Source organism: Anas acuta, chromosome 16 (genome assembly GCF_963932015.1).
Source record: "Anas acuta chromosome 16, bAnaAcu1.1, whole genome shotgun sequence".
Taxonomy (NCBI): Eukaryota; Metazoa; Chordata; class Aves; order Anseriformes; family Anatidae; genus Anas; species Anas acuta.
The window spans coordinates 15432928-15451217 of record NC_088994.1 but is presented as its reverse complement, the minus strand read 5'-3'; the positions used below and the strand labels follow the sequence as shown (position 1 = coordinate 15451217).

General features: G+C 45.7%; 1 protein-coding gene across 6 annotated transcripts in view; it reads right to left on the bottom strand.

Annotated features, from left to right (window-relative positions):
- Positions 1-2417: 2417 nt before the first annotated feature.
- ZBTB46 (zinc finger and BTB domain containing 46) overlaps positions 2418-18290 on the bottom strand; it is a 53712-nt gene continuing 37839 nt past the window's right edge. For 4 of the 6 annotated variants that reach the window (XM_068700607.1, XM_068700610.1, XM_068700609.1 and 1 more), the window contains 5 exons: positions 17700-17872; positions 16543-16594; positions 16144-16455; positions 9420-9595; positions 2418-3970 (listed from right to left, as the gene is read on the bottom strand). In XM_068700607.1, the coding sequence (XP_068556708.1) occupies positions 3581-3970; positions 9420-9595; positions 16144-16455; positions 16543-16594; positions 17700-17872 (1103 nt within the window). In that variant the 3' untranslated portion in view covers positions 2418-3580. Of the gene's footprint in view, positions 3971-9124; positions 9251-9419; positions 9596-16143; positions 16456-16542; positions 16595-17699; positions 17873-18290 lie in introns of all 6 variants that reach the window. The other 2 variants (XR_011101941.1, XM_068700611.1) reach the window with 2 other exon arrangements.

Genomic DNA, 18290 nt, shown 5'->3' with positions numbered 1-18290 from the left:
GCGGACTACACGGATCGATTTTTCATCTCTAAGGGAGCTATTTCTGGAAACTAGACCTGGGTGTGCGCATATCGTGCTGGATATACACACATGGACACACACAGACATCTATACAGTTAGAAAAAAAATTAAAAAAAAAGGGAAAAATTAAAAAAATTAAAAAAAAAAAGGGAAGCCCGGAGGGGACGTACAAAGACGCGGTGCCGAAGGCCACCCGAGGTGGGCAGGACGGGCAGGGCGAGCGTTTTGCACTGAGTTTGCATAGGCAGGGTCCAGGCACAGAGCACGGCCCCACGGGGCTGGGGGCTGCAGCCGTCATCCCCCCATCACCCCCCCAAAATCCCAAGCCCCCCGGCACCGGCTGCTGGCAGCAACCGGTGGCGTCCTATAAAGTTTCAGCATTAAAAAAAACCCAAGTGCCCTTTTTTTAACTACTGAGCCTCAAGAAGAGCCCTCCGGAGCACGGAAGAGTCAGAAGTTCTCCAGGACCTGCGTTTCCACGTCTGCACACCTCCAGCAAAACAAAGCACTTAAAAAATATACATCACATATTAGAACGCTTTTATTTGGTATATATAGTGTACGTTAGTAATATAGAAGCATGTGCTATATTATAATGGTAACATTATAACAAGTTAGCTTTTCTGTGGATTTTCCTTTTTTTTTTTTCCTCTGTTTTTTTTTATTTTATTTTATTTTTTTTTGCATTCTCAGCTCAAAGAGCTTCAAAAGTGGCACTACTAGGAAAGGTTTCGGCAAGCCGCGTGGCTTACTGTCCGCCGTTAAAAAATAAAAAAAAATGGAAAGGAAAGGGGGGAAAAAAAAAAAAAAGGAAATATTGGAAATATTTCCCAATGCCAAGCGAAGTCAAGCTCCGCACCCCGTAAGCGATCACGGAGATGGAGCCACCGAAGTGCCAGGGAGAGGGAGGAGAAGGAAAACCCGGGGGGAGTGCTCGTGGCTCCCCCCCCAGGGGCAGGGGAGCGAAATTCTTACTCTGGAATCGGAAGAGATGAGCAAGATGGAATGTGACAGAAACAACGGGGGTTGAAGGGTTTGGGTTCAAAAAATAAAAGAGCTCTCAGGTATAAAAAGCAAAGCTACAGGTATCTTTGAAGTACTGTATGTATTTGTCTACACGTAACAAGTGAGGGCCCCCAGCCCACCCCTCCACATTTACAGGTACAATAAATACAGAGCCCGTGCAAGGCAACGCCCCCGGGACCCCCCCCCAACAGACGACCGCTGATTGGTTTTGTATTTAGGGAAAAAAAAATAAAAATAAAAGCATACAAAGGTCCAATCGTAAAATACCGGTTCTGTTCACGTCTTTTAAATACAGCAACGGGGGCTTGACAAGAAGCTAAAATGCAAAAAACCAGGTTTGTACAAGGTCAATAAAAACGTTTTCGACGCCCCCCCAGCGCTTTCTGCTTTCAATATTTCCAGGAGAGGGTTGCAGAGGGCTGCCCGTCCCGGCTCAAAGCGACAGGGTCCGCTTCACCCCCCCGATCCTAAGGATTACAGCAGCAGCAGCGATGGGGATCCCCCCCCCGAGCCCGATGCTGGAGCTGGGGCCAGGAGGTGGCTCGGGGAGAAAGGAGCCGCCGAGCACCCAAAGCTGGCAGCCAGGAGGTGCTGGAGGCTCAAAGGGGAAAAAAAAGGCAGAAAGAAGGAGGAGAGCTTCTGCGGGGAACCGGAGACGGCTGCAGAGAAAGGGACTCAAAAATAAAACCCACGACCCCTGGATGTGGCTCGTGCCATGGGGACGAGGGAGAAGCAGCTCCTGCAGGGCCAGGAGCAAGGATCCCGCCTGGCCACGCTCCCCAAAAACAAGCCCTGATGCTCAGCAGCTCAAATCCTGAAAGATCCTTTGCTTTCCTGGGGTTTATTGGACAATAAACTCTTGTTTTCTTGGCTGGGGGGAAGCATTTCATTAAGGAAACACCACCTGCGACAGCTCCTTCCCTCCCCACAGAGATCGCCTTTCCCACCACTGGAAAAAAAATATGAAATAAAATAGCACCTTTTAGTCATTTGGCTTTCTGGCAACAGGTTTGTCTTTTGTGGCAGGTTTCAAGATCCCGTCATCACAGACACTGTATAAAATTGCTCCACGGCAAAGAAACAGTGAGGTCTTCAGCTTTTTTTTTTTTTTTCTTTTCTGTTTTTTGTTAAAAAAAGCACCAGAAGCAAAGAGGTGAAAGGTCAAAGAAGCTTTCTCGCAGGAACAAGACACTTCCAATGCACTTTGTTGTCGTTTCCCTGTAGTTGGAAGAAGGCAACAGTGGCCGATATGGACAGGGAGAATCCAACTACCTGGAGCAGACCCACAAAACCTTTTTTAGGAGACGTGCTAGGAGAGAAACCTGGTTCTCGTTTTTTAAAAAAAAATTGCAAAGTTACATCAAATTTGCATCTATTTGCAAATTTACATCAAACCAGTGCAGCTGAAACTGAAGGTTTCCTTCGTGAATTTGATCCCTACCAAGGATGAATCGAAGTTTGCAGCTTGGCAAGGAAAAGCAACGCACCCAGGAGAAACCCCGGCCCCGCAGGAGCAGAAGGATTTCCCCTGCCCTAGGATTTCCTCACCTTGGCTTCCTATATTTCACAGTCCGTCCTGCACTTTGCTAAATGCCTCGGTTTTGTGTTTTTTGTTTTTTTTTTTTTAAACTACAGTTTGCATATATTTATGAAAAAGGCAGCTGAGCAAAGGGAGAAAAGTGGAAATATCCGTGGGAGACGATGACAGGGAGACAATTACCCGTGGCCTTTATAGGAAAAAAGAGTTCTGTGGAAACACCAGCACTCGTTTGGGGGAATGCGGTCAGCAAGGCTGGAAGACGGGACACGGGTAAGGTGCCAGTGGGTCCAAGAAAATGCCATGATCTTTTCTGATGGTGATTCTGTTTTGGAAGCTACGAATCTACTTGTATGACGAGAACTCGTAAGGCTGCAAAATCTGACTTGCCTTTTGATCTATTTGGCTCCGTAAAAAAAAAAAAAAACAATAAAAACTCTTTACACAACTTTGCAAAAAAAAAAAAAGGCCCGCATCGTTAGGGAAAGCCCTCAAAAACACGCCCAGCGATTTGGTTCCACGTTAGTTCCACCGCCGCAGGGATTTCGTCACGCAGAAAAGGTGTTAAAAAATTAAACAACCACCACCAAAAAAAAAACCTGCTTCGGATACAAGATCTCCCCGGTGTTGGGCTCGGGGAGGGAGAGGTACAGGGGGGAAGAAGCTTTACGCAGCCTGCGAGTCGCCCGCTCCTCCCCGCGGACACCGTAAGTCACTCGCAGGAGCCCGGCTCGCTCCGGGTCGGGTTTCTTCCCGAAGGGAGAAGGGGGAAGGTGAATTCGGTCGTGTCCCTGGAAGCGACACGGCTCAGACAGTATCTGAGTGGAACAGAGAAGGGCTCGTTTAGAAAACACAGAAAATATTTTGCACACATGGACGACAACAAGGCTACTTAGTTTTTTCCAACATACTCCTTTCCTCCCCCGCCCTCCCGCCCCCTACAAACAACAGAACGAAATGAAAAAAAAATATATAATAATAATAATAATAAAATCCCTAAGAAATCCAGGTAAAATCCTTGTCGTTCTCCCCAGAGTTCTCCTGCTCCTGCGGAGAGTCGACGTCTTTGTCGTCATCTAAAATCACGTCGTCTTGCGCCATGCCTACGTCGTCTTTCCACTTGATGTCCTCGTCGTCTCCCATCTCCTCGTCTCCCTCCACTTTGATGTCGTCTGGGTCTTCCATGTACTGCCCCTCGCCGGGGTACAGCTCGTCCGGGGAGCCTTCTCCACCGTTGTGGTCCAGGTGATGCCCCGCGATGCCCCGTCCCGAGCAATCGGCGCAAACCCCGTGGCGGCGAGAGCCGTGCTTGATCCCCACGCTGGCTGCAGACATGAACACCCGGTTGCACACTTTGCAGACGTATTTTTTGTCCTTGCTGTGCACCTAGGAAAGGAGAACGATCAGAAAATGTAATGCCAGCGAGGACGGAGTGGGGGTTTTAAGGACAGGCATGCTCCTTCTCTGCGAGGCACAACGCCAAGAACCAAGATCCCCACGGATCTTCACCGCTGAATTTCAGCCCATCACAATTAACTCAACTCCAATACTTTGATACAGCAGGAAACCCTTCCGAGGAGGCCTTTTGATCAAACCAGCAGTTTTGAGAGGAACTCCCAATCCTTCCGGTTTTCTTTTTTTCCTTTTTTTTCTTCTTTTCAAACCTGGGGCGCAACCACTTTACCAAGTCGGTAGAGTTTTGGCAAACTAAAAATAACCTCGATGAGACAAGAGTTCCAAGCTGCCAGGAAACACGCCAGAAAGTTTCACCGATAAGACTGAACCGTGAGGTTTTCTGCTGGCCTGCCAGAGGCAGTAGTTCCCTCTGTGAAATTCTCACCCACAGGGCTGTGAAGCTACACCCAGGGATCGTAACAAGGGGGAGCTGCACCGTGCCCAGCAAAGCACGGTGCTGTGTGGACCAGCGCTACATGGACGCAAATTCAGCTGATACAACACGATGAAAATCTTTAAAAAAAAAAAGAATCAGACCCAATATCACCCCAAGCATCAGTTCTCTGCAGAGCAACGCACAATCAGACTGGTGTTACGATCAGACTGGTGTTAATGTCATGTTAATTTAATGGTGTCTCTGTCCCGAGCCCGCTGCTCCCAAGAAGCAGGGAGCAGGAGCACTGTGAGTGTGCATCCCGCATCCCAAAAAAGCAGCCGAATCCACTCCTAAGCCTGCCTCTGAACTACTTTGCTGGCTGAAAAGTGGTTCGTCACAAACGTCTGCTCTCCCAGGCGTGCTGTATTTTACCTCTGAGGACTGCAGGCATATGGAGCCATCACACTGCCAGGGGAAGCTGTAAGCTGCAAAATGCTGTGCGGGGTAGGAGGAATCGCTTAAAGATCCAAACAAAACTACACAACGAGCAGAACTGCCTACTTTGAGGAGCACGGGAATGCCTGATTAAAGGTGAGCTCTCTCTGGCTGGTTTTGCCTTGTTGGAAGGCAAGAAATTGGCCCAAAATATTCACCTGCACCTCTCTTAGAGGGAATGGCCAAGTGGTACAGCGAAAATGCCAGAATTTCATATATGTACACACACACACGAGCTCCATATATGTAGTATATACATGTATGTAGGTGTATATATGTTTTAGACATACACACGCATAAATATAACATATAAAAATAAAAGCAGGGAGCAGGGGCCAGGTAGCAAGCCCTTGTGGATGCTCCCAAAGCAGGGTGAAGCTTCATTTAGGGACACCACGCTGGGACAGCCCAAAAGTTCACCTTTCCACTGCCCTCCCACTGGCAGTGCCCAGCAGCACAGGAACAGCATAAAAATAGGGAACGATCCATCTTGTCCTAAGTTCCTGCAGCCCATGATTTAGGGTCATCCCGAGCAAGCTGCTCCGTGCAGACCAGCAGCTATCGGAGCCTCTGGGCACGGATCACCTGCGTCTAATCCTTTTTTCAACTCATTTATTCTTTTTATCTTCACAATTGCCTCTGCGAAAGGTTTCGCCGGTTAAATGTGCCTCAAAAAAAAAAAAAAAAAAAGAAAAAAAAGAGCTTCCTTTTATTTTAAATCAGCTGCCTGGTAGGATTTTAACAGCCTGCACATCGATGGCTCCGCTGCCTTATTCTCTGTCGCTTGCCCTCAGCGCGAGGCTGCCTGGACCCCGGCTCAGCAGGAGGCTGTTTGAGCAAAATGCAGCTGATGAGCCGAAAACAGGCACAGCTCTGCTCTGAGCATGTGGGAATCGACAGCGAGGCCAGCTCCTGCCTCCTGCCCCACGTACAGGATAATCTGCTCTCACCGCTGGCTTCCACATAACCCCGCACTCGCTCTTCACACGGCACACCCAGCTGGGCTGCAGATATTCGGAAAGAGGACAAATTGAGTGATTTTACCCCCCAGCACCTACTGCTGCCGAGCACTCGCTCAACCTTTTGTGTTTCCCCAGCCCCGGCTGTGCTCAAAGCCTCAGCGCTCCTCTGATGCTCTCCCACCTCAGGCTTTCCTCGCTCTGAGCTGGTCTCCGCGTCTCATTCTTCAACCGTATCAAGCAAAGTCATTGTATTTTGTATTTTTTTTAACCTACGTGTAAGCTTTTTCAAAAGCAGCTGGTCAAAGCCATTGAACAAGCTCAGTGCAGATCACTCGTTTTGAACTGAGGGCAGGGTGGTTTCCAGGAACCAGAAGCTGAGCGCTGCTGCAGAAGGCAGAAAAAGGGGCAGAATTGGGGCTAGAAGAGCCGGATAAAAACATACAAAACAGACACTACGTAATTGAAACATCTTGAAATCGAAAGATAAATTTCAACATAATTGGAAGCATACATTTCAATTACGCTGAAACATAAATTTTAACGTAATTGAAACATCTGTTAAAAACCCGAGCATCTCCCTTCCTCTTTCCCAGTGCTGACATTAAGTCATCGTGTTCAAAGTGAGGGATAGTTCTGGGTGCTGATCAGAAAGTAGCCTGCTTACTGTAGCACTGAATTATTAAGTATTAAACGTAAAAACAGCATTTGGCACTGGGTATTTTAAAGTGTCGTTAGGAAAAACACATTCTAACTGGATACGACTATTCCTTTGGGCAGGGGAAAAATAAACGTGCTGACAATATCCCGAATTTCTGAAAATTACTCCTGGCCACAAGCTGAGCGAGGGACAGCCCTGCCCAGGATCAGGCACGTGCCTCTGGGACAGCATCAGGGACAAAGCTGGCTGGGTGTGCCATGAAATCCCTGCCAAAATAACCAGGTTCACTGCTCTGAGCAGTCAGCAGTCCCGTGGGATGCTGCAGCAGAGCAGGTTACGAAGTCCTGTACACACGGAGACAAGTTATTTTGAACTAGAACTGGATGGATTTTAGCTGAAAACCCTGCAGATATCACAGGAGGGGACAGACTTCCTTTTGGGCACAACCTGTTCACTGCAACGCGTCCAGAAACCTCAGTTTGTGCTCTAAAACCACACAGAAGTATCATTTGGCCTGAAGTCTTTGCATCTCAAAAGTCCTGAATTTACTGCAACATCCCAATTTAAAAAAAAAGGCATTTATATTTAATTTAAATTTATGTAAAGACTAAAAAAAAATATTCTTTTAAACTTGAGCTAAACATAAAACTAAAATAGTCCCCTCTTGTCTTTGTCTCTCAATTGAGGAACTGAAAGAGAAAAAAAAGATATATTTTTTTGGTGATAAACCCATTTCCTTTTTCTACGTGTTATTTTTGTAACGTATTTTCACTTGATGCGTATCAGCACTCATCTCTGCAGATTTGCCCGAGATTGACAATTAAGCCTTAAAATGTTATGCATAACGGAAACGAGATTACCAGAGAAGCAACGCGCACAGATCCAGAAGTTAATCTCGCCACGAGCACTTCACAAAGCCTGCGCTGCCTCTTTTGCAAACCAAGATCGCAGCGTCACTTGGGGATAACAAAACACCCTTTTTCATAGCTTCATTTCAAAAGGAACTGCAGCTGAATGCCAAAACTGGCATTTTTCTGGGGTCTCGTTTAAAATAACCCGTGCGAGGCTCCCAGGTTCCCGAAGTGAACCACAGCGTGGCAGGACAGGACCACCTACTGCCTTTTTTCACAAGGAAATATCTCAAAGCCAAATCCAAACAAAATTCAGGTTCATTTACTTGCATTAACACCTCCCTCCCCACCAACAACAGAACAAGAAACCAAGCCAAACCGAAGTCCTCTTCTCCTTACTTTATCTCTTACAAGATACCTCGGAGTCATCTATGGCTCCTTGACATGAACACAAATTGGTATTATCAGCATTGTGCTTTTTTTTTCAGGAATTTCTCCTGGCATGAAGATTTGGTAATCCAGCTGGTATTTTCTAACCTAGCTTAACTCCTGACACAAAAGTAGTCTGAGAGAGAGATTCAGCTATAATACCCTCTCATACATTTATTCACATTTATTCATATCTGGCTTCATTTCCCTGTGTGTATAATAAAAGAACTTGAACTGCGAGCTCACTGCACCAAATCAGTGACCCAGAATGATTCCAGCAGCAAAATCCAACACCTAAAATTAATTTGCGGATCACCTCAATCTCCCTCCTGAAGGATATAGTGCATTCTCCTGCCTTTGCCACAGCATGTAAAAATATGCTGATTTTCATGAGCATAGGACTACTTTGTAGAGCAGGAGAGGAATTAAAATTTATTATTTTTTTTTTTTTTTTACACTTGAACCGAGCTGCATCACTACTATTAAATTGCCTTTAAAAGAAAGTACGCAAGGGTATGCACGTGCTTGCAGGACTGGGATGAGGGCAATGCATTTCTTTGTGGCTTTGAAAATTCCAAGCAGGAAAACTCTAATTAGCCTAAGCATACATCCTCTGGTGAGATATTCTTTACATTAAAAATTCAATAGGTAATGTAAAAATTGAAAAATAGTCGTTTAAGTGACTTCCGCAAATTAATTCAGTCAGTGAAACTGTCAATCCCGTAGATTTTTTTCTTAAATCTCTCATTGTAGGAGAGCCTTACAGTTACAGTCTCCAGTATTTAAAAAAATATATCAAAATTTCTCTGCAAGCCTAATTAGAGGGCCAACAGAACTTGCTGGCGTGCATTACTGGGATAATTACACTGAAACCGTGCTCTTCCCCAGGATCACCTTTATGCTAAGCTTTGACAAACCATTTTTGCATGGCAAATTAATTGTTCCCTGTAAAAAAAAAAAAAGAAAAAAAAAAAAACTTATTTATGAAGAAGTTGTGAAAAGCCAACAGCCTCCTAGACAGCTCTGAGTAGCAGCCCTGAATAAAGCACTGAAATTTTTTTGGATAATTAATTGCTGCCAGACTACGGTAGCATTGGCTTGAATTTTTCTTGCCTAGTGACATATTTTAAGAATCTTTCTGTACCGAATCACGGAGAAATTTCCCTTTTCATCCTGAAGACGCCAGCAGGAGCTACTTTACCTTCAGGCCCTAACGCACGGGCTCTCCGCGGCGGGCAGCGGCGCACGAGGAAAGGAGAAAAGTCACGCTAGGAAAGCGAGGCCGAGTTTGAGATGCTCGGTTCAATCCCTCACCTGCGGGCTAGCAGCACTAAGCGGGGAGTGCAGACTACTTCGGGTTGCTCTTCAGGAACCCCTCGGGCTGAGTTAGGAGAGCAGCTGTTGGTTAGCTCTGGATGAACAGGCAGCAAAACACTGGGCCTTTGAAAGGTGGGGAGAAAAGATACTAGAGAAGTCTTCAGAGGCTCCGAGGAGCCCCAGAGGGGAAAACAAAACACAAAACCTAGATGAGACGCAGCTCCTCTTATCTTTAATCTCAACAAGCCACCTCCGGTGCCAGCCAACACCCCCCCCCCGGGGGCCTCCTTACCAAGGTGTGCCGCTTCATGTGCTCCCGGCGCGTGAATTTCTTCCCGCAGATCTCGCAGGGGTAAGGGCGCTCTCCCGTGTGGGATCGCATGTGTCTCTTCAGGATGCACTGGTGCATGGCGGAGAAGCTGCAGTAGGGGCACTTGAATTTCTTCCTGATCACCGTGAACTCGTTGACTGCAAGAGAGCAAGGAGAACAGAGGGATTACTCTCCCAGCGGTCAGTTCTTCTGGCTTCTTATTTCACTATTAGATTAATTCGCTGGGAAATCACCATCCTCACCTCTTCACCACCTGCAGTTTCCTAAACCTTACTTGCACTGTCCTATTAAAGCTGAGAACTTGGAGTGCCTTCATCCCAGCAGCTTCTGAACGTGCCAGTGCACAAGCATTTAGCGACAGCCTGACACGCGCTGCCTAAAGCTCGTTAAAGAGCAAATAAAGAGGGCTGGCAACCTGCTACGAGTCTGATTTACCATAAGCAACCACCCTAAATATTAAGCAACCACCCTAAATAACAACATATAAAATTCCAACGCTTATTTGGGGAAGAAACAGCTAGCCACGAACAGCAGACCCCAGATGCAACACCCTGACAGCGCCGCACGCTTTGCTTTATTTTGCTTTATTATTATTATTTTTTTTTTAATTTATTAAGTGCTCCCTCACGTGCTCAGTGAAGGTGCAAAATTGAGCTTCATCCAGAGCAAACAGGAAGCTGTGACACACACACGCAGCATCACCCCACCTCCTGCTGGTACTACTGCTGTGGCAGATACAGGAATACAAAAAAATGCATCATGTTGAATTACAGCACGAGCCCTGGAAGCCTCCTTACGAGCCAACTGCACAGGCTTTGATGGTGTTTTTATTTTTTTTTCCCCAAATCGTATTTTGCTGAGCTAGAAAATGATGAATTTTTTTGTTTTTTTGAAGCTATTCTGACATTGTTGGTTCTTTTCTTCTTGTCATCTCCTTAGAAGCGCGGGGAAAGCAGACTCGGGGGATGCACACAGTGCTGACAGCCCAAGGGTCTAATTTGTCAGAAGCATGCACACAGCAGCTGTGTTGGTATTTCCTCCTCCAAACAAAACGAGAGCGCAATGTGCAAAATCCAGCAGGTGAAAGCAGAGGATCTGCCATCCCCCGAGGACATCCACCCAGCAGAAATTTGGAACCGACTGTCCACGTGGACGTGACCTTAAATCTCTACCTTCTAATAATTCTATGGCTTTCCATTAATATGTTAATTTTCACCCACTTTTGTCCTCATTAGCATAATTTCCCAAAGCAATATATTGTTTACATAACAAGGAGGGGAAAAAAAAAAGAAAGCAAATTCTAGTTAATCATCTTAAGTACGCTAACATGTATGCTAATGGGGTTTTGTAAATGAAAGTCTGTGCAGGAAAGGGAACGAGGGAAACACCGTAACTACTGTACAGACCTATAACAAACTGAGCACTTTGCAGTATTTTTGGATGCTTCTTGAAAGGTTATCCCCTACAAACACCCCACTAGCTGAAAGCCCACTGCATGCTCTTAGCATACCACAAATAATGCCCAGGGAGTTGAAATGTGTGCTGAGAAACAGAGAGGGCCTGTTTTAAAGAACTCAGTAGGGCTGTGTGCTCGGCGTTATTTACTTTAGTGCCAAATTTGTGGGCTTTTATTTTTTTTATTATTTTTTTTACGGTTTACTTTGCCTTGTATTTTCAACCCAGATAAAACAATGCCGTAAGTAACTCCACGTCCTGCTCGTGTAGAACTAGTGAGAACTCCAGGATGATGCTCCTGACATCCAGACATCCCTGAGCAAGCTACAACCACCTTTAGCCATCGGAACAGACACTTCAACACAAAAGAAAAAGAAAAGTATTCCAACAGGATACGAATTTTGTCCTAGCATTTGACTACTTGGAAGAAAACGCACGCGCTGCACGCTCCCAACTAAATCCAACACTTTTACAATCCTCACTCGCTGAGCCAGGCTGCTCAGCAGCTCCTTCTCTCTGTCCCACAGATGCCTTTCTCTCTAACAGCACGTTTGTAAAGCTGTCAAGAACTTTCTAGCCCAAGGAAAAAGAAAAGCCTACCTGCCACTCACCTGGCCACGGCTGCGGTACAGATGATGACAGGGACAGCGAAAGCCAAGAATATTTCATTCACCTGTCAGGAAGGATTACTCACTGCAGCCAGGCAGAATTTTACAGGGCTGGTTTCGAGTGATCCTACACACACAAACTTGGGAACCTCCGAAAAGAGCTGCATGAACACGATTAATGCCCAGAGCCCTGTGCAAGCTCTTGCTGATACCCCAACAACTCAGCTGGCCCACACAGACCTTCTCCTGCCACAAACCTTCCCGGTTACAAGGAAACAACCAGAATATGGAACTCTATTTGCTCCCTTCCTGGGAAAACTTAAATTACAGGGAAATAATTTTCAGTTGCATCCTCTCCTTTGGATTTGACACCCCCCCCATCGATGTGCTCAGAGGCAAGGAGCCCACTTGAAGTCATCAGCAAGTTTCAGGTTTGTTACAGAGCTACTTATGCTAAACGTGTTTCCAGTTTGATCTTGTAACTGCTCGAGCATTGAGGCCACACAAGCACTTATATTCCCCAGGATCACTGTAAACCTATTACCGTGCAGTCTAGACGAGGTAAGCAAGCTGTAAGCTGATCAAGCCAAGCCACCAGAGGTCACATAGCGCTCCTTCCTCTGCTCCACTCCACCCCAGTGCCCCCGACAGACAGCGAACGGAGAGGAGCTGCTCTGCACACCAGGTCTAACCCCCTCACTTCAGAAAATAATGACAAGGAGACCACCAGGACCCACGATTACAAAGGAAAAGTGCTTACGAGAAGGGAACGCAGCAAAATCCTCCACTTCCTACACCACCAGATGTAGCCGATCCTGTCCTTTCCTAGACGACCGGCTGCCTTCTGCCCCTTGCAGCCCCCACCTCTCTCTTCAGTTTATGTTTCAGCTCCTACAGCAGCTGAAAAGGCAACTGCAAAACCCTCAGGTGCACAGCAGCAGCACTGACACGCTGCTTTGGTGCACGCAGAGCCACTAAAAGTGGCTATTAGTTCACACTCATAGGGTGTGTAACCACACACCTGTCCTGAACAGCAAAACCATTCATTTCCAGAGAAGTTACAAACTCATCACACTGATTAACTACTTCCATTTATCAAGTGGGAGAAGCAAATCTTTAGGTCAGACTCAAAATGTGTTCCCAACATCACGCCAGTAACACTGATTCCAACATCCCTCGCGCTTACTTTCTCCTGCATCACCTGAAATCCCTACAGGATAACGTTGTTAGCTTCTGGTATGCTCACGTTTAAAAACAGTCACAAGCATTTGTTGCAGCTGTAGTTTTATTGAGAACTATTTTCCACCAAATAGCCATAGATTTAGCTTTTGTATCTACAAAAGTAAACAGCTGAAAAATAACAGCATTGTTAGAAAAATCACTGCACTGAGGAGTTCACACTTTCACAGTGTCGCTGAATATACGTGCCTACGAGCACATATATTTGGTGAACAACGTACCAACTTTGGTATACGTATAGTCTTTTGTCTAAATGACAATATTTCATAGCAGCATTAAGGTCCTAGGAACTAATCTTTAACAAGATCATCGAGACCATGAAGAGCAGCGCCGTAGGGGGCTAGCTACCGGACACTGTCTGCAGGACAGCACCAAAACCAGGGAAAGTAACGCAAACAGGATCACAGTGAAAAGCTCTGAACTTCACTGAAATGTTTACAGATGGGCATTTGTAAAACCAACCCAATAGTGCTTGGAAAGAAAAAAAAAGTCTTTGGTATTGTCATCTCCAAAACTGATTTCACTGGGGCTGTCAAATGAAGCAGCCTCTGATGCACGAATGATTTTCTGCCTGGTAGAGTTACTTTAGCTGTGTAAACCAATAAGAAGTTAATTAACACTGAAATACTACGCTAATTTGTGCATTATGAAGAACTCGAAAACTTTAAGACTGGTTTTGCTCACTTAACCCTCGTAATATTTAAGATTGCAAACAGAAATATGCAATTTGTCAAATTTTCAATTCCAATTATCTTCCTATTTTCTACCACAAAAATCCTCCTTTTAAAAAGTTTTCTATGCAGACACCGTTGGCCATACCCTATGATTCTAACGCTAAAAAACAAAGAAATCTGCTGCTGAACCTGAGGGTAAACACTGCAAAACCTCTGTGCTGAGGGCAGGAAGCGCCCCGACACACAGGCAAGATAAAGCACTACTTAAACCTCTGCTAGAGGCCACGAATTATCCTGATTGCAGGAAAATAATTCTGCATTGAATTAAGTTCTCGAAAAAGTTCTATGAGCACTTTCATATAGAGTTTGAGGTTCATAAGTCACAACCTTAAAATTTTTGATTTTGTTGAAAATAAGTTGATTCTGCCAGATTTAATTAAGAATGGTGAGGTGCGACTGGGCAAGCACACGTGCTGGTGCTGGACACATCACATCTGCGATGATGACTGCGACTGGGTTTCCAACACCATCCCTTTTGTCCCTTGAATACCTTACAGAAGTCAGCCTTGTTACTGATATTATCATGGCATCAAAATTTGCAGCATAAAAAAAAAGTGAACCAACCTGGAATGTCTTTGAAACTCTCACGGTATGAACAAAACCTTTTACAACTTGCTGAAATTACTTTTGCTGACACCTCGCTTTTCTGATTCACACAAATCCCACCGTGCTGCTCCCAAACTACCAGGTAAGACTCATTTTAGTAACAGCTTCCTCTTCTCACTCACCTCTCTCCTGTCTCACTTTGCTGATCACTGAAGAGCAAAGTAAATTAGGAGGCAATTAACGAGATGACAACTGTAACAAGCACAGCAAACACACCACGAACTAGACACGATGCCAAAGAAGTTGATGGGAACAATGACAAGAGAAATGAATGAGACATTGACAAAAAAAATAAAGAAAAAAGTACGGTGTGCTGCAATGATTACGCATGAAAGTATTCTCAGCTCTGACTACACCCTTCCTAAATGAAGAGTAAGAGCTAAGGCGGGCTGGGAAACTCTGGCTTCCCAGCTCTCAGAAGCTCAGCCTTTGTGCAGCATGGAGCCGCGTCCCTAAAGCTGAGGTTTCCAGCAGGAATGGGCAGAGCAGCCCTACACCAGCATAACCCATCCCTCTGCAGGGACAGGGCAGAAGGGAACAGCAAGTTTTTCTCATCCACCACTCCACAGGAAAACGCCTTGCAAGAAATTCCCCACTGGGGAGACCTCCAGGCTGCTGCAGTCCACTTTGAGCCATCATTTTGCATTTTTGTCTCCCTGAGATGCAAGGGGATGGAGAGAGCTAACTTTTCTGAAGACCTCTAAAGAAATTGCTTTCGTCTCCTTGGTTGTACGCCCTGCACACTGAGGAAAGCAAAGCTACAAGACGTGCAACACTAAAGCTCAAACTGCTGACGAGCTGTGCTTTGCACAGCGCAGCTGGAGAGCACTACACTTAATTATGCTACTTTCATTTAACAGTTACTATAATCTGGTTTTGCATGTAAATATATAGCAAGAGACGTAAATATTTAACTGTTAAAAAAATAAATGGATTTCATGTAACAAAATATGAATTACAGCAAGATTTCTACCTTCCAGTAACAACCACTCCTGATTTTGTACGTACACCACACCTTACAGTTAGATCTATAAAAATCTTCATGTTCAAAAAACACGGATTCAGCTTGGCTAACATAATTATATTAAACAAATCAGTCAAAAATTACAGAACTCCAGAAAGCCCCAGCCCTACTCCATTAGTTTTGAGAACTCCTAAAACGCTCAAACATATCCAGTATTAAACTATATAAGCCTTGTGACAGTTTTGAAGCCCAAATGCCATACCCTGTTGCACATGTGAACGAGCAGCATGCTTTCCACCCTCTCCCTTAATGAGACAGAAACACAGACTTCATAAACAACTTCCAGTGCTAAGCAACCCTGTGCTTTCACAGCTCATCATGAGCTGAAAACCCCTGAAATGTCTGAATTCTCTAATGGACAGAGCACTAGAGCAGAACACTGCCGACTGAATTCTGTTATTAATTCTCCTGCTAACACATGCTCACAAGTTTCGGTATGTTATTTTTGTAGGGAATAAGAAAAAACGTCACCATTTCTTTTATAAAGCACTTTGAGATCTACTGATAAATAAAGTTTACGACACTAAGTGCACCGTATTACCATACCAATAAAGTATCCCAAGTGCCATTATACAGACTGACAGAAGTTAAATTTACAGAAAAGTTGCGCCGTGGCTGCAGTTACACAGGATCTGGAACCAGCACGTTATCAACCTGATGGGTTTTGGGGAATTAACTCTACTGTTACACCTGGGGTAAGTTTATTTGCAGCAAGAAAACAAGGAAACAATTTGCTTTTCCTAGTTTAAAAGCCAGGTCTAGCACACACGACAGCAGCTACACCTCCTCAGGCTCCTCATTTTGCTCTACGCTGTCCAAAATCCCCAGCCCGCCCAGCTGGGCAGAGGCCAGGCAGCACACCTTCACGTGGTTCGTGAGGTTCTTCTGCGTACCAAAACCCTTGCCACAAAAGAGACACACAAAGGCACGCTCATTGGAGTGCACAGACACGAGGTGCCTCTTTAAGTCTGTCTTGTCACGAAACAGCTTGGCACAGTGAGGACACTGCATCTTCTTACAGTTGAAGTGGATGGTCTTCTCGTGCCGGTCCATGTTGGACTTCAGCGTGAAGCTGGCGGGGCACTTGGAGCACTGGAAGCGGGCGAGCTGGCCAGCAGGCACCCCCTCGGCGAGGCCAGGCCAGGCGCAGGCAGCCAAGTCGAAGGGGAAGATCATGGAGAAGGCGTGCTCGTGGATGTGCTCCTTCAGCTTCTCGGCACACTCGAAAACCCTCCTGCAGAAGCCGCAGGTCAGCCTCTTGGCTAGGGCTGAATCTAGGAACAGGCCATCGGTAGCTAAGTCCATGTCTTCAGACCTCAAAAAGCAGGGATCTGGAACAGAAATGCGCACACACAAATCACTGTCTCCTGGCATAAAATAAGGGTAATTAAAAATAAGTGTTTTTACTCTCTGCTTACCTGTGTCAGAGTTATTAAACTGCCAAAGTGCTAAAAACCCATCGTAAGCAGCCTGCAAACGAAAAGCACACTGAGGTTAAGGTAAGTAGTTACAGGGCATCTTCATAGCTAATGCTCAGCCTCCCCTCTTATCAGTCCCCTCGTCCCTTGTTTAAGGGGGCTTCACCCCCTTATTCACCTTTACCAAGCTTTGTCCAAGCAGCTAAATTAACCGGGCCATATTCTACAAGATTTGGCGTTTAAAGGCAGAAATCAACGTTTAAGTCAGTAACTGAGTCACTCCTAGGTTTCCAGGGCCCCATAGCATCTGTAGCTCCCTCTCAGGCCAGCAGGAGCCCAGGACAGATTTCCAGCAGCTAGGAAAGGAGCAGAAAACCTTCCCCTAGCCCCACACGGCTAATCTGCCTGTCCACACAGCAAAGCCCAGAGAAAACAAACCCGTTCTGCTCGCTTCCCTTTACGCAACGCTCCCTGGCATTGCTAATCCACATTATAAATAAAAGCTGAGTTTTTTTTTTTTTTAATTTTTTTTTTTTTTCCCTAACCCATTTGCAATATGCCAGCGTGCAGCAGATGGCAACCCTGTGTGAGGGAGGTCTGCTGCAGCCCGGGGAGGCGGCTGCCAGCCGATCTCAGCGACCCGCTGTGCTCTGCTGCGACTGCAAAGGAAAATCTCTGCTCCCCTCACGTGCCTGACGGGACTAAAGGCTCGCTGAAAAAAAACAGGAAAACTAAGGAAAGCTACAGAAAGGTATGGATTTTATGTCAAACTCCAGACTCCTAATAAATGCAGTCTGCTGCTAACCTGATCTGGATCATTACAAGAAACCCAAATTCGAAACACCAGGAATGGACAGAGGAGAGCTGGGTGCTTGGCTACCTTTATGCCATCATTAATATTCTTAAACATTATTTTCTTTAAAAAAATAAATAAATACAGTTTTTCGAATGTACATTCTGTTGAGGTAAGGCTGAAAGGGGAAAATGAGGACTATGCCAGCCCTGACCTCAAAGGATTTCTAGTTTTAAAATTACCTTATCTTTTTAAAAAACAGCTAATAGATCAAATAAAAGCTATTACAGTCTTTCCAAGTGCCCCTAACTGGGGATTATTCAATTACACAGATACCTTTGGGTTTTTTCCCCCACGATCTTACCTGGGTTGAGGCAGGCATCTCTCCTTTTGTCATGGCTTCTGGTGACATGTCACCAGAGCAGCAGACCGCGGGGGGGCTCTGAGTGGCAAGGTGTGCTGAAGGCAGCGGGGGAGATGGTGCTTCCACTTTGCCATCACATTCGCCCCTTGAACGATTCAAGTTGGTGCCAGGCCCTGGGGAACACAGGAAACGAATCTCACCCACGTGAACTAGCACCAGCTGGTGGTTTTTAAAAAGGCCTCGAAAAGGCAGGGAATGAGCACTCGCAGCTTATCTTCTGGCAGTGGGAGGGAATGCAGCAGTACAGTGATGCCAGGCTTTTTTTTTTTTGTTTTTTTTTTTTGTGTGTTTAAACCCAGCCTCCCCACCCAAAACGTCTCGTCTGCGTGTGAGCTGCATGCGGTGGAGTTATCCCATGGCACGGCCACTAAAGGAGTCCGCCGGGAGACAGGAGCACGGTGCGGCACAAACGTCCAAGAGCAATCACATTTCTGGAAGACACTTCTTCAAGAAGCACCACTTCAAACGTATACATTCAAATCTTTACATAACATACACACGACAAACGTTCTGCTACCAAACCTTCTCGAA